Here is a 12,896-nt window from a genome sequence, read left to right on the forward strand (position 1 = left end):
TCCTAACCACCAGCAGAAAAGCCCTGAACTTTTTCTACAGGGCTGTGGGGACCTCCAGTGGCAAGAAAGTCATATTGCTTCCATTTAACACCAGAGAAGTTTCTGCTCAGAGAGCCATGCCCAGTTAAACCCTTTACTTTCCCTTTAATCCAGCAAATGTTTACTGAGCTTCTACTATCAGCAAGGCCTGTACTGGGTTCTGGGAATGCAGCCATAGTCAACCCAGTACCAGGCCCCTTGACTCCCAAATTCTATTCTACACAGCTAGGCCTGACAAAAACACATAAAATGTTCAACTCAGTCTTTATTGACTCTTTTACTTTGGGGCCACCAGTGCTAACAGGTGGGGGCACCTTTATGCATATCAAGAACCCCAGAGCATCCCCATCAGAAAAGAGAATAAATCCAGTTTCAGAACTTACAGTGGTGGGGAGGACAAGAAAAAGGGACACAGTATGTACAGAGGCTTAAGGGGATGTTGGAGGAGGGCCTTTAGCAACAAGGCATGGTGGTGCTGAAGTGGGAAACAGGGCAGAATCAGCCACTGATCTGGACCCCTTCAGCCTCAGCCAGAGGGTAGATCTCAATGGCCTCTACCAGGGGCAGCGCCTCTACTGCAGTCTCCATCACAGCCAGTCCGACAGCTGCTTCTGCCTCTGCCAGCTGCTGTCGCACAGCTGCCTGATGCTGCTGCTGGTGGGTCTTGCGGTGCTTCCAGAGATTGGAAAAGGAACGGTAGCTCTTGCCACAATCAGGACAGGAGTAGGGTCGTTCACCTGTATGGATGCGGCGATGTTCTGCCAGGCGCATGGAGATGGCAAAGGCCTTGCCACACACTTCACAGGCAAAGGGCCTCTCCCCTGTGTGCAGGCGTCGATGGTCTTTCAAGTGCGTACTCTGACGGAAGGCCTTGCCACAGTCTGGACATGGGTATGGTCGCTCACCCGTGTGGATACGCCGATGGACTTGCAATGACGTCTCTGTGCTGAACAGCTTCTTGCACTCACTGCATTCCAGGCCCCGACGACGGGCAGGGGCTGAGGAGGCTGTGGTGGCAGTACCTCCGAGGGTTGCTGGGGAGGCAGCAACTGGTGTGCGAGTGGCTCTTGGGGCCCGAGGAGCTGGGGGCTCCTTAGCCAGGACCTCTCCAGGCCCCGCAGCTGCATGGGCTGCCTCATGTGCCTGCAGCCGAGCGGCTGAGCCCACTTTCTTGCCACAGGTCCCACACTCGAAGCGTCGTGGGGCCTGAGCAGCAGCAGCTGCACAACGGTGCTCTCGAAGCCTCAACGAGGAGGGGAAGGCAGCCCCACAGGATGGGCAGCGATGGGGTTGGCGTCCAGCATGGGCCACAAGCTGGTGCACCTCCAGTAGCCGGCGCAGCAAGAAGGAGCGGGGACACTCGCGACACTTGTATGGGTACTCGCCTGTGTGGTGGTAACGGTGCATAAGCAGGCGATATGGGCGGTGAAACCGCACCCCACATTCCTGACAGCGGTAGGGGAAGTGCTGGGCATGCACCAGGCGGTGCTGCCTCAGGGTGGAGCTTTGCGTGAAAGCCTTGCCACAGTCTCCACACCGGTAAGGCCGTTCCCCTGTGTGTGTAAGTCGGTGGCGGGCCAGATTGGCAGGTGAATTGAAGGGCTTGGAGCAGTCAGGGCAGGGGAAGGGCCGCTCTCCTGTGTGTGTGCGCAAATGGTTACGCACATGAGACTTCTTCTTGAACATCTTGCCACAAATGCTGCATTTGTGGCGCCGCTCTAGCCGGTGCACAAAACGCTGGTGTCGAGTCAGCTGTAAAGCTTTGCCAAATTCACGGCTGCACAGGAGGCAGCGGTAGGTACCTGGGGCAGCAGGCCCTGCTGAACTCTCCTCGGACACAGGGGGCTCTGGGGCCTCTGGCTCTCTAGTCTCTGCTGGGGCTGGCTCAGGAAAACCAATGACAGGCTCCTCTGGTGGGACTGGAGTCGTGGGTAATGGGACACCCCCTGCTCCATGGGTGCGCCGGTGGTAAAGGAACTTGGTGAGGTTGACAAAGGTTTTCCCACAAGGACATGAATGCAGAGGATTTGGGGTGTGAGCTCGTCGGTGGGCTAGGAGAAGGGCCTCTGTGCCAAATGCCAGGCCACAGTCTACACACAGGAAGTGGGACTCACTGCTGTGATCTCCAAGATGCTGGTCCAGACTAGAAGGGCTAGGGAAGACACGACTGCACAGGGGGCACTTAAAGACACCTTCCCGGTGACTCCGCAGGTGCTGTTGCAGCTGGTGCGGCGAGAGAAAGAGCTGGTCACAGGCTGAGCAAAAGAGCTCCTGGGTGGCTGTCCCACCTGGCTCTCCACTGTTGTTCCTTCGAGCCCTGCGCCCCCTGCGATCACGCCCAATTGCTTCCCCATTACGCAGCTCATAACTGTGGTCAGAAGCTGGCAGGGGGTCAGGCTGAGACACAGGCACCTCTGCAGGTGATGGGGTCGGAGTCTCCTGCTGTAGGGCAGGCTCCTCAGGCTCTGGTGCAGGAGTGGGGAAGTGGGTAGCCTGATGCTCCAGGAAGTCAGCTGGAAGCTGGAAGAGCTGGGAGCACTCAGAGCACTTGTAGAGTAGTAGTTCCACCTCAGTCACTACCTCAGTGGTGGTGGCAGCTGCAGATGGGACAGCAGCCCCTTCCCCTCCCTCTTCTGCTTTTCGGTAGGAATGCTCCACAGCCACACGGGCCTGGCCCACAGGGGGCCCTAGGACAACTGGGGACCCTAAGACAACTGGGGCAGGAGACTTGGTGGGTGTAGCCCGAACGTGCGTCTGCCGGTGGTTCAGCCAGAGCTCCTGGCTGGCAAAGAGAGCTTTGCAATCTATACACTCATAGTGGATGGTGCTGGAGCTCAGTGGGGGCACCTTGGGTGGTGGCTCAGCTGGCACTGCCTCCTGTGGTGCCATCATCTTCAGGTGCAGCTCCTGGTGCTCCAGGAGCTGGCTGGGTGACATCAGCAGCTGCCCGCACTCTAGGCACTGGTACTGGCTCTCCTGAACTAAGGTCTGATAGAGGCCTGTGCCTGAAGCTGCTTCTGTGGCCACAGTGACTCCAGGGTCAGCCACGCCAACCAGCTCAAAGTGTTGCTGGGGCACATGGGAGTTCTGGTGCACAAGCACCTCCTCCAGGGATCCATAGAGCTGGTTGCACTCAGAGCAGACATAGCGGTGCTCAATGTATAGGACTGTCTCCTCTGATTCCTCAGTCATGGCAGCAGCAAGGCCCTGGGCTGCAAGAGGGGAGAGCAGGGTCAAATCAGCTGTTCCTAGGGATAATTCTTTCCTTTCATCACCCCTACCTTCTATTATCTTAAATTTGTTTTCTCTCCTAACTTCTTACTTTGATTTTTCTACTCTAACTTCCCTCCCTAATGTTTCCTCCCCTGAACACAAAACGAAAATACCAAGTGCAAAACCTTCCCAGCAGTCCCTTCCCAGGGTCCACCCCCAAGTCTCATCTCTCAATTAAATCACATAAAAACCCACCCACTAGATCCTTGTGACCGGTCTAATTCCTCCATCTTTCAGGCCTCATGGCAGGCCCCAAGGCCCAACCCAACACACAGGTTAGATCTCCTCCCACTGATTCCTCACAACTCATATTACTCCATTCCCTTGCCAAGGTACTCAGAAGAATCTTCACATAGGCCTTCACGGCCTGTTTCTCTTAGCTACACTCCTCCCACGACTCTTCTTTCTCCCAGGTTCTCAGATCACTCAAACTGCCCCAGTGACCTATCATTCCACTTTTGGCACCCTTACATGTGACCCCCTCTCTTTTACACATTCCCCTGCTAAGTACCAACTCTCCCTCTGGGGCCAGATTCCTCACATCAAACTATCCCTTTTCCCAATCAAATGTTCTCACATCAGCCTAACCCATCCAGACTTTTCCCACCTTAACCACTTCCTCACAATGCCCAAATCCTCCACTTGAAATAACTTCAAAAAATCAAGACCCTCTCCCACACCTAACCCCTTATCCAGAATAGCCAGACTCATCTTCACAAAAGCCTAATCCTTCTGCATACCTAGACTCTTCCCACTATGCTACCATATGCCTCCAGGGTATCCCTCTTCACATTAATTACCTCTTCTCTGTAACAAGTCTACAATGCTAAGCCCCTCCTCTGAACCCAGATTCCCTCTTCACGTTGGTTTAAACTCCTCTTCTTCATACACAGCTATCCAAATTCATCCAGGATGCCCATAATCCTTCTTCATATGAACCTAAGTCCCTCTTTGCATAAAGGCCCAGGTCAACCTTAATCCATTCTGGGAGTTCCCAAACCCCCACTTCACATCAACCTAATTTTTCTTCTTTGCAAAACAATGCCCCAACTCTCTAACTTGGTCTAGAAATATTCAGACTACCCTTCATAATAACTCAAACTCCTTTCCCACACACGATCCTTCCACTGAAAAATTCCCTTCAGGGATACCCAGACCCCCATAACCACCCTAACCTGGAAGACAAACCCTGTTTTCCTCACACCCAAATCCTTCTCACCAGGATACTACTATGGAGATAGCTAGATTCCCAATTATCAGTGTAACGCCTTTCTCATCCTAGGGATATCCAAATCACCCCCTATTTAGCACACAGATCTCTCTCATCACATTACCCCTCAGGGTTACCCCCAAAATATCTTCACCTTGGCCTAGTTACCCTTACTAAAACAAACAAACAAACAAATGAACAAAAACCACCTTCCTTCAGTTCATTCTAGGGACACCCAGACACTTTCAAATGAACATACCCTTTCATACAAAACATACGAAGACCCCTCTCAACGCTTTCCAGGGGTGCCAACCCCCCGCCATGTCCCACCACACTGGCTGAACGACTCTTCACGTTAATTTAACCCCATTCTTCACACCTGGATCTCTTCCTCAAGCCTAAATTTCCCCTTAAAGGAAGAATACCCTTTTCCTAATACCTTTTCATACCAGGACCCCTTTCACTGCCCTAATTCTTTCCAGATGTAATTAGATTTCCCCCTACATTAACTTAATTACCTCTTTTCTAGCGCCCTAACCCCCATTACCCCGGGCACCAAAAAGCCCTCTAACCGCCCCCACTTAGGGTCCGGTACTCGACCCACGACCAAGTCTTCTTCCCGATACCCCATGGAACCTAGGAGCCCTCCTCGGCGTCAGCTCTAAAGCCTCCCCTTCCCACCCAAGTCCCTACCGGCCCGCAGCCCCCGCCCCGCCCCGCCCCTCCTCACTCGGCCCTGCACACGACTCTAGTCCCCTTCCCCACCCGCCACCCGGTCCCGACCCATCCCAGGCGCCCGCGCGCCCTGCGGCCGTTGGTGCCATTCCGCCCTCACCGCCCTGCGCGCGCCCCTTCGGGCCCTCACTGCGCAAGCCATGACGAGAACAGGCCGCGGGGGAGGGGTGGAGGCCAGGCCGGCCCTTCGCGCGCCCGCAGGCACTCACCCACCTCCGCTGTCTCGTACGCCCGGGGACCGGGCAGCAGCTCTCCTTCCACAGCCACCCTAGCGCGGCGCCCTCTCTAGCTCTCGCCGTAGCCTCTCGCCTGCTCCGCAGCCTCACTCTCGCCCCCAGCCACCCTCAGCAACGCCCCTCCTACCTTCCTCCTCAGTCGCCGCACAGACGGCACAACGCGACCAATTATCGCCGGCCTGGCTCCGGCCTTTCTGCCAATCGACGCTCACGTTCCTGAGGCTTGAGCCAATAACGAGGAGGATCGGGATGCCCCGTAGCTCCCAACCAATCCTCTGGCGACGTTCCCTCACCCCCCCCCCCGCTCCCCGTTTCCCCCGCCTCCACCCCGGCCCCCGAGTTTGTAGTGACCGCCCCCTTAGGCCTCCGGGAACGATGCTCCTCCTCCACCTCCTTTTCGACTCCGCCTCTGACGGCTGGAAAGAAGTGCGCTGAGCCGAGGGCAGCGCGATGACGTCAGGAGGCGGCGCAAGGCTGAGGGCGCCATCTTGATGGCACTGGGCTGGAGTCGATGGGGTTGGGGAGAAAGTCTGGGCGATTGAGGCATACGACCCCCAAAGGCTGAGGCCCGGGAATTGAAGCTCAGAAATCATCGAGGGACAAAGGGAGAAAGTCAAATGCCAGTCAGCGGAAGAGAAAAGGGGAAATTACTGCGCCCATCATATGGAGGGAGTTAAAATTGAAACCAAGGCTCCAGACTTGATTTTATTAAACCGGGACTGAAGGCAGGAAGGAAGGGCGGGGAAGCGAAGAGACGGGATAGAGGTGAACCCGAAATGTTAGAAAGGAAGGGGGGTTTATCTTAGCGACCAGGGAAAACAAATGATGTGGAAGGAAATGGAGAAAAAAGGAAATGGTCAGGAAGTTACGTTTGAAAGAATGGCGTGTGGAGGACAATTGTACCTGAGGACAATTCCGGCGTGAACCTGGAGGAAATGATCCCATAGCGCATGGACTCAGGGAGGAGGGATCCCTATGTGAGGGGTTCTGTCCATTCCTGCTCACCTTCCCTTCTGGTCCTGCAGGTCTTGAGAGCAAGTTGCTTCAGCGCTGTTTAAAAAAAAAAAAAAAAGTTTTCAGGGCCGGGGGTGTAACTCAGTGGTAGAGTGTCTATGTCTAGTATGCGCAAGGCCCTGGGTTCAGTCCCCAGCACCGCCAAAAAAAAAAAAAAAAAAAATTTTTTTTTTTCAGAGACCACTGAATCCGAGGTCAGGGAAGCTGGAAGAGATAAGATTGGTCAAACTTCTCCCTCCCCACTCCCATTTCTCAGATGAGTAAACTTGAGTCTGGAACTTGGGTCCTTTGCCCATCTGAGGCCAAAAAGCTACTAGGGGGCTGAACACCATAGTTCTCATTCATCAGTCACTACTTTTGCTGTATCTTTATCAATCTCTAAACTGGGTATCCTTTCCACTAAACTCCCTAACACCAGGTCCAGGTGGTTAAACCAGGATGTTTGAATTGATATCCTGGCCCAGCCTCTTCCTAGCTGTAATGTTGGGCAAGGCAACTCTCCTGTGCCTCAGTTTCTTCATCCGTGAAATGTGGCTACCAGCAACCTCTGTCTCAAAGAGTTGTTGTGAGGCATGGAGTAAAATCTATATAGGAGTTAATTTTTATTAGTATCTCAAGGAGCTCAATAATAATAACTGACTTCTGTTACAGTGTGTTAGGAATTATACTCAGTGCTTCCCATGCATTATTTAGTTTAATCCTCTCAACAACCCTCTGAGGGAAAAACTTATCCTGAGTTTACAAAGAAACTGAGGCCCAGAGAAGTTAAGTAACTTGTCCAAGTTCCCATAATTAGGATGAGACAGAGCCAGGATTCCAAGCCAGGAGTTGATCCCACCCAAGGTCTACAATCTTGGCCCCCAGGCGCCAGTGCCTGGCAGGCAGAATGGTCTGTGATTGCATGTTGAATAGATGAACCAAGAAGTACAGCAAAAAGGCTGATGGAAATTAGTGTGCTCTAAAGCTAGAGCCTTTGTGTTCTTAAGGCAGACTGGGTTTGCCCTCAGGGTGAAGTCATCTAGGGTGGGAGCCAGAGAGGCCAAAAAGCTACTAGGGGGGCTGAACACCATAATTCTCATTTATCAGTCACTACCTTTGCTGTATCTTTATCACTCTCTAAACTGGGTGTCCTTTCCATTAAACTCCCTAACACTAGGTCCAGGTGGTTAAACCAGGATGTTTGAACTGAAGTAGAAGTCAGGCTCAGCCTTTGACAGGCTCTCTGTGCTTGGACAGATTTTTGCCCCCGCTGAGGCCTCCTTTACACTTGAAAATCTGAGTCCAGCTTAGCTTCTCAGGCCCCTTTTTGCTAGGACCTTGGATTTTTCAACTTAACTTGGGTTGGTTAGGACCGTTTAGACTACATAGGAGTAAAATGAGGTCTGGTCAGACATTCTGGAGGTGGCAGCACCAGACCAGGACTTTAAGAACAGATTGTATTCGGAGAGAATAGGTATTCTATATTGAGATCCCTGCATAAGCAAAGTCCCAGGAGGCATGTATGAGTCTGGGCCTCAGGCCTGGCTGGAACTAAAAGTGGGTTAGGAAGATCTTAGGTGCTGCCCAAGTAGGGTGAGGAGGTGTGTGCAAAGTTGGTGGTTCTTTGGGGTCAAATGTGTATGTCACATGAATGTCAGGGATGCCCCACATGCCAACTGCAGAGGGCTCCCCATGCTAGGCCTGTATGTGGTCTGAGAGTTGCCACGTGCCCAGTTGTGTGTGCGAGGCATGCGGTCACGTGCTGAGGGCCGCACGTGAACGTGTCACTGTCTCCTCCCCATCACGAGCGTGGGGGTGGTAGTGAGTCACGGGCTCAGCCTTCAGCGCCAACTGTCATGTTCCTTTCCCCAAAATTTCACCCCCCACCCAGCCGTGCACCACCCACCCCCACTCCAAGATCTGTGGAGATTCTCTCTGCCATCCCCCTACCCAGCCAGGCTCCCTCTGAGAGGCAGCAGAGGCTCCCTGGGAGGGAGGGAGTCTTCCAGCTTTGGCTGTGCCGTCCAGCTCCCTGCCCTTGTGCTGCTCCCCTTGCCCAAAGCTTCTCTGCTCTGGTGACTTCCCACCCACTCTGTGGTTCCCAAGGACTTCAGTATGTGTTATTGAGAATTCCCATTCCCAAACCCATTTCTTCCCTTCATTGGGGGCTATTTCTCCATGGCTGGCCACTACTGCCTCAGTGGGCCTTTTGCGTCTATGAGCCAAATCCTTGTTTCTCAGGGTCCTCTGGTTTCTGTGCCCCTCCCAATTATTGTGCCCTCCTCCCACGCTCTTGTCTCTCTCCTGTTCCTTCCTGTGGTCTGCTTCCTTGTTGCCCTTTCCATGCCACTTCTCCACACTCTGAGGAGTGTTTTCTTTTTTATCCTTGTCCTCATGGATCCATCTCTCTGGGTCTTGATGGCTGCCTTTCTTTTTCTCTGCATTTTTCTTCCTCTCCATAGCCCTCTCTCTCCATCTCCTTGGCCTTCTCCCCAGGTCTCCCTGCTACTTCTCTCTGTGGGCTCTGGTGCCTAGGGCTGCCTGGGCAGGGCGGTGGCATGGTGTGGTAGAGGGGGTGGCCTGGGGGTGGGCCCTCCATCCAATGCAGCTCCTTCCTCTCATCAGCATTCTCCTCGCGGGGGCCCCCAGCCCAACCAATGCGAGCTCCCCCTCCCCCGATTCCCCTCCCTCCTCGCTCTCTGCCTGCCTCCCTCTCTTCCTCCTGCCTGCCCTCCTCCCTGCCTCCCTCCTTCCACGGCACCCCCCCCCCCCCCCCCCCCGCACTCCAGGACCCAGCGCGGGCGGCGGGCGGGCAGGCGGCGGCCTCAGAGGGGAGAAGGAGCGGTGGCGGCGGCCAGCAGCAGGGAAGCAGGCCCAGCTGGGGACACAGAGCCGGCGGCTGCTGCTTCTCACAGGGGACCAGGAGTCCGTGGCCAGGCCCTCCCACCGAGGCCCTGGGAGGGCCGCCCCCAGGACACCCCACCTCCGCCTTCCTCTTCCACCTGCTCCTCTCCATCCTCCCCTCCCTGCTCCTCTCCATCCTCTCCTCCCTCCTCCTCTCCCTCTTCCCCATCTCTCCACCTCATCTGCCCCCTTCTCCGCTCTCCGCCGCCAGCATCCCATCCTCCCCAGCCCCTCTGCTGCCTGCCTCTCCAGGCCCCCAGCATGTTTTCCCACTGGGGCTGAGGGCTTGAGGTCTCCAGGCCCTAGCCTCATCCAGGGCAGGGCCAAGGCTCTGGGGGGAGGGGGGGACGGGGGCGACCCCCTCCCCCCCAAAAGGCCCTCCCCTCCCCCACTTCTCCTGATGGCCAGCTTTCTTTTCTCCACCCAGTCCTCGCCACCCCCTGTGGCCCCCCCAGGCCGGCCAGGCTAGGGGAGGGGGCGGGGGCCCTTTCCCGGGCCGGCTTCCCCCTCCCCCGGCTTTGCCTGTGTCCCCCTCCCTTCCGTTTTCACCTTCCTCTCTTCCTTTCCTCCCTCCTTCCCCTCCATTTGCTCCTTCCCCCTCTCCTTTCTCCCCTTCTCTCCTCCATTTTCTCCTTTCCCCTTCCTCCCCTCCCGGCCCGCCCTCTCCTTTTCCACCTGTCCTTCCTCCCCTTTCCTGGGAGCCAACAGTTTGGATTAGTTGGGGTCCACAGCCAGCCGGCGGCGGGGGAGGGGGCCCTGTGGACTGCCCTCTCCCCCTGCCCCAGCCACACCACCACCCAGCACCAGACCATCTCCTGATTGTCGTTCCTCTGTCGTTCCTCGGGCCTCGAGGGAGCCCAGCCCTCCGTCCCACCAGGATCCGTGAGTGTCTCTGCAGGGCGGGGATTGGGCTGGGTCCTGGGTGCTGGAAGGCTGGGCTCACTGCCCACCTGACAGGGTCCCCACATTTGCTGTTCTCCAGAGGGCAAGGACCCTCCCCCACTAGGGTCCTGCTTCATACCTTCCATGTCCCTAACCTCCATTCACCATGACCTTTTCTCACCCCTACTTCTGGGTACAGTTCACACCTGCCCCAGTCCTCTAGCTTCCTGGGGTCCTGTGGGGCTGGCCAGCTCTTACTTGTGGTGTCTCACTTCTCTGGGGTTCCTGTCAGGTCCCTGCCCCCTGCTTTCACTGAGCTTTGGTCCTGTCCCAGACCAGCTCCTATTCTCTGTTTCAGTACCCCCCCACCCCACCCCCGTGCTTGCCACAGGCCCTGTCCCCATCCTGTCCCCCTATCTTGCCTCATATCTTTTGGAAATGTCTTTCTGTTTTTGTTTCCATTTCATGTGTCTCTTGGGCCTCTGTGCCCAAGTTCTCTCTTCTTTGCTGTTAGCCTAACCCTGTGTCACTGTGTCTCTGTTAAGTGGTCTCTGTTAGAGGTGCCCATGCCAGTCCAGCCATCTTTCCACTTCTGTCTTTCCATTCTTTGCCTCCTTCCTCTCTCCACCTCTGGGCTTGGGATTTAGGGGCTGTTTTCTGTCTCTTACTTTTTGCCTTCTCTACTTTGGACCCACTCTGGGTCCCCAGCCCCTCTATCTGCTTCCTAGTTCCCTCTGCTCCCTGGTTGCTGGGTGGTCCTGCTCTTCTGCCCTGAACCCCCTCTCTTCTCACTTCTGCTTTTCCCTGCCTGGCCTTTCTGCTCCCATCCCTCTTCATGCCTGGGGGCTCACAGCCACGGGATCTTTTGCGCCCCCACAAGCATCCCTGAGTGTCAGGGGGCTGCTTCTGCCCTTCCAGGCACACTACTCTTCCTCTCTGCCTCAGTTTCCCTCCTGACTCTCTCTCCTCTGGTCTGCAAGGCCATCTCCCCCGTGGGCCTCTCCCTCGAGCTTTTCCCTCTCGCTTCTGCCCGCTCCAGCACTCCTCATCCTCCCTCTCCTTCCTCTCTCTTTCTCAGACTCTTTTCCGAGTTTTGTCGTTTCTCTCCTCCCTGCAGTTCCTGTACTTTCTGTTCTTTTTCTTCTTTTTTAAATCATCTTCCTCACTCTGTTTGTCTGCTCATCTTCACTGCTCTCTTTCCTTTGCCCACTTGTCTTTCTCTCTCTCCCCACTGGCAGGGCTCCTCACTCGCCTCTTCCCCTCAGTTTTGCCTTGGCTTTGATCTGTGAGTCCCAGGCCTGCTGACTCCCTATACCTCCTCTCTCACATCTTCAGTCTGTTTTCTGCCACCTCAGGTGTCTCAGTTCTAGGTTGTGTCTGTTTATTGTCCTCACCCATTTAGCTCCAGTTACCACTTTTGGTCTTTCTGTGCATGCCTTCCTGGACCTTTGTGTCTGTCTGCTGCCCCCAAGCTTATCCCTGCACTGTGTCTCTGTCCTGCTCCCACCTGTGTCTGCCTCCTCTGAGTCCCTGCCCTTCTGTCTCCTCTCTTGGTCTTTCTGTCCTCTAGTCTCTGCTCCCTATTTGCCCCAGATGTCCCTGGTGCCTCAAGATGACCCCTCTTCCAACCCCACCGTCCCATCCTCTCTGCTGTGAATTTTTCTTCCAGCTCTCCCAGCATTCCTTACTCCTTCCCCTTGACAAGCCTTCACCTTAAATCTAAATTACAGTCTGTAGCCACCAGCCTGTCCAGCATGCTCTCCTGCCCCCCAGCCTCTACTCTCAGAGACCTCCTGCTGGGTCCTAGTAACAGCTGCCTGCCCAAAGGCCCAGAGAGTGGTGACTTGCTCAAGGTCATGTGGTGAGGACAGGGTCTGGGGGTGCAGAGCTGAAACTGACAAGCTCTCCTGTTGCCCTAGCCTGGGCTTTCCTGGCCACATGAGATGACCAAGGTTTTGGTTTGTACCTCTGCCCTTCCCTAGCAGTTGTCACTCTAGCATTTTACCAGCTCAAGCCTTCCTTCCATGGAAACTGGGTGGGATGATGAGAGACACCAGTTTCACCTCATAGCACCCTGGGCCTTACAACAAGGCTCTGCCCTGGAAACCCAAGTGTCCCTTCTCTGGGGCACAGCCCTTGGCCAGGATGAGTTGCATATGCATCTGGCCAAACATCCCACCCAGTGGTTGACCTGTAGAAGGTCAGGTGCATCCAGAGCAGTCCCTAACCCCAGCGGGTGGAGAGTTGTGAGAAGCAAAGATGCACTGGCTTCCCCTTTCCTTCAGTTCCCTCGAGCAGGTGGGGGCAGCAGTTTGGCATGCACTACTGCAGACAGCTCATTCCCAGCCTCACTCACTTTCTTGCCTTCTGGCTCTTCTTGGTTACATCCTGAGTTGGTTTGTGCCTCTCTCTGTTCTGTTTTCCTCACCTGTGCCTCTCTTGAGCCTTTGGTCGACCTACCCTGCTCTCTTCCTCTTTTTGCTTCTGCCTCTTTCTCTCCTAATTTTATCCCTAGCTCCCTGGAACCCTCCACCTGTATTTTTCTCTGTTTCCTTCTCCATTTTCCTGTTATCTTTCTGTTCCCTTTTATATCTGCCTGTTTTTCCTTCCTTTCTCCTTTTCTG

The 12,896-nt window shown here is 55.1% G+C and overlaps 2 protein-coding genes across 4 annotated transcripts in view; one reads left to right on the plus strand and one right to left on the minus strand.

Moving 5' to 3' along the window:
- Positions 1-289: 289 nt before the first annotated feature.
- ZNF574 (zinc finger protein 574) lies at positions 290-5,460 on the minus strand. The gene is made up of 2 exons (XM_079119848.1): positions 5,358-5,460; positions 290-3,251 (listed from the first exon to the last, which is right to left on the minus strand). The coding sequence occupies exon 2, from the start codon at positions 3,229-3,231 to the stop codon at positions 538-540; it is 2,694 nt and encodes an 897-aa protein (XP_078975974.1). The 5' UTR covers positions 3,232-3,251; positions 5,358-5,460; the 3' UTR covers positions 290-537.
- A 4,680-nt stretch (positions 5,461-10,140) lies between these two features.
- Positions 10,141-12,896, plus strand: part of GRIK5 (glutamate ionotropic receptor kainate type subunit 5) — a 54,956-nt gene continuing 52,200 nt past the window's right edge. For 2 of the 3 annotated variants that reach the window (XM_079119390.1, XM_079119391.1), the window contains exon 1: positions 10,141-10,272. The gene's annotated coding sequence lies outside the window, so the exon portion shown is untranslated. The remainder of the gene's footprint in view (positions 10,273-12,896) is intronic. The other variant, XM_079119392.1, reaches the window with a different exon arrangement.

Source organism: Sciurus vulgaris (genome assembly GCF_902686455.1).
Source record: "Sciurus vulgaris genome assembly, chromosome: 17".
Classification (NCBI taxonomy): Eukaryota; Metazoa; Chordata; class Mammalia; order Rodentia; family Sciuridae; genus Sciurus; species Sciurus vulgaris.

Bases quoted from the DNA above. Each gene is read 5' to 3' on its own strand.
- ZNF574 (XM_079119848.1), bottom strand. From the start codon at position 3,231: ATGACTGAGGAATCAGAGGAGACAGTCCTATACATTGAGCACCGCTAT.